Consider the following 6914-nt stretch of genomic DNA (forward strand, 5'->3'; position numbering starts at 1 on the left):
ACACACACCACTTCAACACACACCACAACCACTGCCTCACCATCACCACCACAAATGACCTCACCACCAAAAACAACTTCATCACCATCATCACCTCCTGCTAAGAAGAAGAAGACATCAGATGTTACAACATCTGTTGTAATGGCAACAGTGGTTGAAACACCAGTTGTTTCAACTACTGTTAGTCAATCACTTATCACATCAAAGGATTCTTCAAAAGCCATGGTTCCTTTTGTGCCAAAGACCGATTCAAAAACACCTTCTCCTAAAAAGGTGTATTCTAGAAATAGGAAACCTCAAAAACATGATGATGACATACCAGCACCTGATCCTATTTCATATATTCCCTATAATGTCATTAAGCAACAACCTTTCATACCACCAATTCTACCCAGACCAATAAAAGATCCAAAAATTCTTGAAGGCTTTGATCCTGCTGATATTATACCAATAGCTGCAACTTATCCACTAGAACTGGAAGCTGTAAAGAATGAAATGAGACAATTTTATACAGAAGATGATCCTTCAAAAGGAAGATTTCCTTCTCTCATGGGCTTCAGAGATCCACCAAATATAGACGAGTATCTAAAACTCAAAGCCAGGCAAGCTGATTTAATAGCTAAACTTGAATGTAAAGATCAAGGTGACAAAGTTATTTCTGAAAGAATGCAATTCTTGAATTCTAAAGTGAGACAAATGGAAGATTATGCAAGAGACCTGAGCAAAGAAATGTCTAATCTACCACCTGGAGCTGACCTACAAGAGGAAATGAGAAAGGATTATCTTGCATTCATCATGAAAGAAAAATTCTATGTAGCCAAACAAGAACAGTTCAGTGAATGGCCACTCATTGCCTTAAAGCATGAGGTGAACAGAATTGAGAGGATAAAGAATGATCCAGGTATGAAAAGGTCAGCATCAAACTGGAGGAAATATAAAAAGGCCATTGATGAGCTTACATTGGAGTATAAACAAAAGAAGCAAGAATTGGTTGATGCAAAGGTAGGAACTGCCAAAGCCATAGCAAAATGGACAAAGCAGTATACAGATGAGGCTTATAAAAGGCTAAAAAGAAGGAAAATGACAGATCCTAACTTACCAAAGAAGCCTGAAAACAAAAGTATTGATAAGCCAAAGAAGCAGGCTCATACTTCTGAACCACTGTTCACCTCAGCAGATACCTCTGTCATTGTGTTAAACCAAAAGAAGAGGAAACAGCTGACTGATGCAGAAGAAAAACAAAAAGAAGCTGAGTACTTTAAAGAAGCCATCAAGAATATGGCATTCAATGAAAGAAGCTGAGTACTTTAAAGAAGCCATCAAGAATATGGCATCTAGGGAGCATCAGGTTGAGGGGGAATTTTTGTTGTAAGCATGCATGTAATCTTTTGATTGTAATCGTTCCACTCAATGAGAATCATATGTTTATCACAACTATTTTTCCTCTGATTGTGTTTACAAAGTTTGTTTTCATTTCCGCTGCATTTCATCTCAATTCATATCTATTGATTTGTTCAATTTATACAAACAAACACAATCATGAGCGCCTCCGATCCTAACAAGTTTAATGTATTCTTAACTAAAATGCGAAAGTGAATTCATCAAATATTTGTTCACATGATAGTTTACATATTTACATAGACAAAAACTTTTATCATTATAGTTAGAGAAAAATGCAATTTGCGTCCTTGTGGTTTGTGTGAAACATCAATCTGAGCCGCTAAATTCATTTTTTCGTTTTTTGAGCCCCTGAGCTTATGAATTCATAAAAGTTTGAGTCCCTCTGTCAATGTGCCATCTGTTTGACCGTTTAAGCCAGGGGTAAGACCGTCTTTTGGCATATATTAATAACACTTTGCGTCCCTATGGTATGAGTGAAATATCAGCCTGAGCCCCTAATAATTAACTGTTTTTAAATAAATGCAATCTAATAATTAAATGTATATTATATATAATAAATTATTAAAGCCCCAATTGTATATTAAATGTAAACTTTTAATACATACAATACACAGACAAAACGTCATACCAATTTCGTAGACTTTACGGAACTTACAGACTCGATAACAAAAGACTCTAACATACAATACAGAGACAAAACGTCATACCACCACAAGCAATTGTGGATCTTTACTGACCGGTGCACTTTGGAATGTAGCAGATATGAATGAATATAACCCCAGTATAGCTCTTCGATTTTCCATGAAATTCCAGAGCTCGCTAATTACATATCTGCCACTGGGGTTGTATTCATTCATATGCAATTGATCATTTTGATCAATCAGTTCCTTATGTACACTGCACCATCTTCTAGGAGGTTGTCAAGTGTTCTCGCCTTCGTAGTTGGTGTTTTGCGTATCTTTAAATCCGCAGCCATTCTGTACAATATTTTCACAAAAAAACATCACAAACAAACCTGAACAAAGCAAAATAAATCAACCCTCTGTTTTTTCAAAGCAAAACAAACAAACATAACAAAGCAGAACAAAAACAAAACAAACAAAACAGAACAAAAATATCACAAACAAACCTGAAAAACTGAAACCAAAATAACCCAAATCCACCCATTCACAAAAAACTGATTATCATCATCATGCGGCATTCAGATTATCATTATCAAAAACTGAAATCAAAATACCCAAATAAACCCTCTGTTTTTTCACAAAAACATTCACAAAAAACTGATTATCATCATCATCATGCGACATTCAGATTATCATTATCAAAAACTGAAACCAAAATACCCAAATCAACCCTATGTTTTTTCACAAAAACATTCACAACTAACTGATTATCATTATCATCATCATGCGGCATTCAGATTATCATTATCAAAAACTGAAACCAAAATACCCAAATTAACCCTCTGTTTTTTCACAAAAACAATCACAAATAACTGATTATCATCATCATCATCATCATCATCATGCGGCATTCAGATTATCATTATCAAAAACTGAAACCAAAATACCTAAATCAACCCTCTGTTTTTTCACAAATATCAAAAACATATATAGATAAGATGATGATCCAAACCTCTGTTTTGAAGATGAAGATGGATGAAGACGGATGAAGAAGATGAAGACGGATGAAGATGATGAAGATGTATGAAGATGATGAGCTTCGGTGTAAAACAGAAAATGAAGATGGATGAAGATGATGATGATCGGTGTTTAGTGAATAAGGTACACAAGATTTGAATGTATTTAGTGATGATCAAGATGGATGAAGATGAAGATGGATGAAGATGATGATGATCGATGTTGAGAGTTGAGAGAGAGATTTGGAGATTTTTTGAGAAGTGTGATAATGATGATGATCGGCGCATTTGATATATATTTGAGATTATGTGGATATTAAGTGATAAGGGTATTAAGGACATTTCATACATGTATTTAACATTACTTTATAAAGATATAGAACTAAAGACCAAAATTTAAATTATATATTATAACCTATTTTTTAGTATTTGATTTCGATCATTATTAAACCTACCCGTGTGGTAACACGGGTCCTTCAACTAGTATTGAATTATAACTTGCCCGACCTAGTAAGGGATGGGTGTATTTTATAGGGCAAAATCCCACCCTCACTCTTTGAAAATTTGATTAAACTTCTAATCCGCACCCTTTGAAAATATTTCATGGGTCCACCACTGCCTTCATACGCGATCCATACAACATCCACCGCTTGGCGATTTGTGCAGTTTATGCTTGAATGATGATGTTGATATTGGTTAGCACTGGATACAAAAGAATCTGTAGACTGACACATTCCGTTGCAGGATGGTTACTAGAAGGAGAAGTGGACAAATGATTTTTTGCATGTTTTGGGGCTTTGGTCCCAAAGGGACGCTTATAAACATGTTAGAAACTTACATTTATACGGTTTGCTCCATTTTTTATAGTTTGAAAACCTTGGATTAATGATTCAACAATGTTTATGACTTGGAACCGTCTGTGATAACATAATCGATGAAGTTTATCTTTTCTTATACATATATTTATTTTCATTTTTGAAATATGTAGTTATATATATGCGTAATATTCATTAACCATTTTATCTTTATAAAAATTTATTGAGTTTTAATGTCTTTGATATATAAAAGGCACATAAACCCCAAACCAAATCATTTTTAGACGGATTGTCGCTGACCCAACCAACCCAGTGATACATAGTTGATTCAGGAGTGCGCGGACTCATATTTGGACCAGCTGGATTGGACATAAGGAAATAGGGTAGAAGTTGACCTAACATAAAAAGAGCATAATTTGTGTTATGTTTTGAGTCACGTGGCCAATAAGTAATGATCCGAAATATCTTGACGATTCAGATCACGCGATAAAATAGCAAACTATCATACTTGAATTCCATATTTGAGAGAATTTTGAAAAATATGTTTTTTTCCCAATTTTGTAGTTTTAAGTTATTTCCTTTTCGTGTAAAGATGCATGAATACTTTGATTTGAGTAATGCACTCGTTCAGTGGCGGATCTAGAAAATTATTATAGGGGCAACGTTTCAAAGAAAAGGGGTAATAAAATCGAAAAAACGTTAATTTAGAAAGTCAATTTTATAATTAGACACTCAATTTCAATCTTTCAGTTTTGGCTCGATCTGCCCGAGGGCCTCATGTAATGTTTTGGCTATTGAATATCATATCGAATTTTCCTCTAAGATATAAATTTAAAACACAACTATTGTTTACTATATACTTAAAATATCTTGTTAAAAATTTGTAACCAACAAGTGGAAATTGGAACACAAGTATAACATACAACTTTAATAACAAGACTAACAACTACTACTTTCCACAAATGGCAGGATCCTTCTTGGATGGTCTAAAACTCAATGCAAACATACTATAAACACATAGATTTGCCTGTTTGGATTTAATAGAGAACTCGTCAGAAGTGGTGGTGAAACCAGGCACATCACACTCCGGCATACCACTTCTAATCAATGTGGCCCGACACGTGTTCAAAACCGCAGCATCACTAGCACAATAGATCCCATCCACAGAAGGTATATCCAAACTATAAACACCATAGCGGTTTGTAGTCCGGTTAACTGAGAACGATATCTGCTCAGCGGTTCGTGGTGAAGCCGCATTAAATTTGCAGTCTATCCTAACATCTGCCCCTGCAATCAAACAGTACAAAATATGAATATGAATATGAATATGAATATACTAATATTATCTTTTAGAGTTAACTGCTATTTTCGTCCTCGTGGTTTGTCAAATTATGGCAGTCCAGACCAAATATCAAATTTATGCCATTTTCGTCCCTGACATTCATGAAACATGCCAGTTATGTCCAAAAAACTAACGTTTGCTAAAACTTGCTGGCATAATTGGACAAACAACAAGGACGAAACTGGCATAACAGACGTTAGTTTTTTTGGATGGAACTGAAATGTCAGGGACGAGAATGGTATAAATTTGAAATTTGGCCTGGACTGGCATAATTAGAGGCTGTTTGTTTACCTCTTAATAAGGCTCTTAATGGTTCAGATCTCTTACTGATTCAACACTTAATGGTTCAGACTGTTTGTTTCGCGAGTAGATGTCTGAATGGTTCAGACATTTGCCTCTGAATGGTTAAACATTATACTAAGTTTGAATGGTTAAGACCTCTAATTTGAATTGGTCAGACATTTGCCTCTAAACGGCTAAGCATTATACTGGCTCTTAATGGTTTAGACCTCTTACTGATTTAGCACTTATTGGTTGAGCACTTAACCATTTACACGTTTCCAAACAGCCCCTTAGACAAACCACAAGGACGAAAATGGCAGTTAACTTAATCTTTTATTTAAAAATTGTTAATGAATGGTGGGTATAGGATTAACCTGATAATAAGTAGGTGTGGTTGTTGAATGAGTTGATGGAACATGTGTCACAGTAGACCATACCCATGACACTAATGTGAGATATGATGGGTCTTGAAGCTTGAAGCTGCAGAATCAAAGAGAATGTTGAAAGAAGAATGAGAATTGCTGCCGTTGGTTCCATGGCAGAATGTTAGAGATGATGAATGTAATTATTCATATGGATCTTATTTATAAATGGTGGACCTTGATAAATTGAAGTTTTGAGTAGAAACAAGACACGTGAATGTGTTTTGGCTGGATTTATTTCCTCATTGTTTTAATAATAATCCTCATAATTCTAATAATAGTAATAGGATACTACTACTACTATTATTATTAATTTAATTATTATTATTATTATGTAATTTAAATTAGTTGAAGAATAATGTTGTCATGGGAATCCAGTGAAACAGGGAGATGGAGATACCACCGAAGAGTTAATGGCGGGTTTGAATGTCATCACATGGAGGTTGGGAGGAATCCGAATTTTTTTTATTAATTTTTTTTGAATATGTTAAGACCAAAACATATGGAAAAATTACCTTATTCATGTTGAATAGATATTTTTTCTAAGGGTGTAAGGAGTGGTTAAACACTTGAGAGTGACAAATTAAAAAATCAACCAATCAGAGTGCCTCACGTCAATCAGTGAAAAATGTTTAAACTTTGCTGAAAAGTGTTGACAATGGTTTAGACACTTGCTGAAGTGGTAAACTTTTTTTTTTAAAAAAAGGAAAATGGTGTGATTGGTTGAGAGATTGCATGGACCCCACCCTACCCCACACACACTCTTCACCGCATCGACAACCCACCACCGATTTGGTAAAGTTTGAGCGGTAAACTAGTGTTGGTGGTGGTGTTTACCGAGTGGTAAACTCACTTTGCCGACTCCTACACCGGATACCCTAAGATAGAAATGAAAATTTGGGAAAAAATCAAATAGGAAGTTTATTTTGGCTAGGAAATGTAGGAAGCAATAGGATTAGGACATGTGGCAACACTTAAAATAAAGAAAAAGGGTATTTTAGTCAATTCAACCC

At 34.9% G+C, this 6914-nt stretch overlaps 1 protein-coding gene across 1 annotated transcript; it reads right to left on the reverse strand.

The window, feature by feature from the left end:
• Positions 1–4685: 4685 nt before the first annotated feature.
• On the reverse strand, positions 4686–6039 carry LOC110912206 (pollen allergen Che a 1). The gene is made up of 2 exons (XM_022156883.2): positions 5854–6039; positions 4686–5142 (listed from the first exon to the last, which is right to left on the reverse strand). The coding sequence occupies exons 1-2, from the start codon at positions 6014–6016 to the stop codon at positions 4805–4807; spliced, it is 501 nt and encodes a 166-aa protein (XP_022012575.1). The 5' UTR covers positions 6017–6039; the 3' UTR covers positions 4686–4804.
• Positions 6040–6914: the final 875 nt, after the last annotated feature.

The sequence above is a fragment of the Helianthus annuus genome, chromosome 15 (genome assembly GCF_002127325.2).
Source record: "Helianthus annuus cultivar XRQ/B chromosome 15, HanXRQr2.0-SUNRISE, whole genome shotgun sequence".
NCBI classification, from domain to species: domain Eukaryota; kingdom Viridiplantae; phylum Streptophyta; class Magnoliopsida; order Asterales; family Asteraceae; genus Helianthus; species Helianthus annuus.

Excerpts from the sequence above, each read along its gene's own strand:
- LOC110912206 (XM_022156883.2), bottom strand. The coding sequence starts at position 6,016 with ATGGAACCAACGGCAGCAATTCTCATTCTTCTTTCAACATTCTCTTTG. Across the intron at positions 5,143-5,853 it reads CCACACCTACTTATTATCAG|GGGCAGATGTTAGGATAGAC; the intron begins GTTAATCCTATA and ends GTTTGATTGCAG.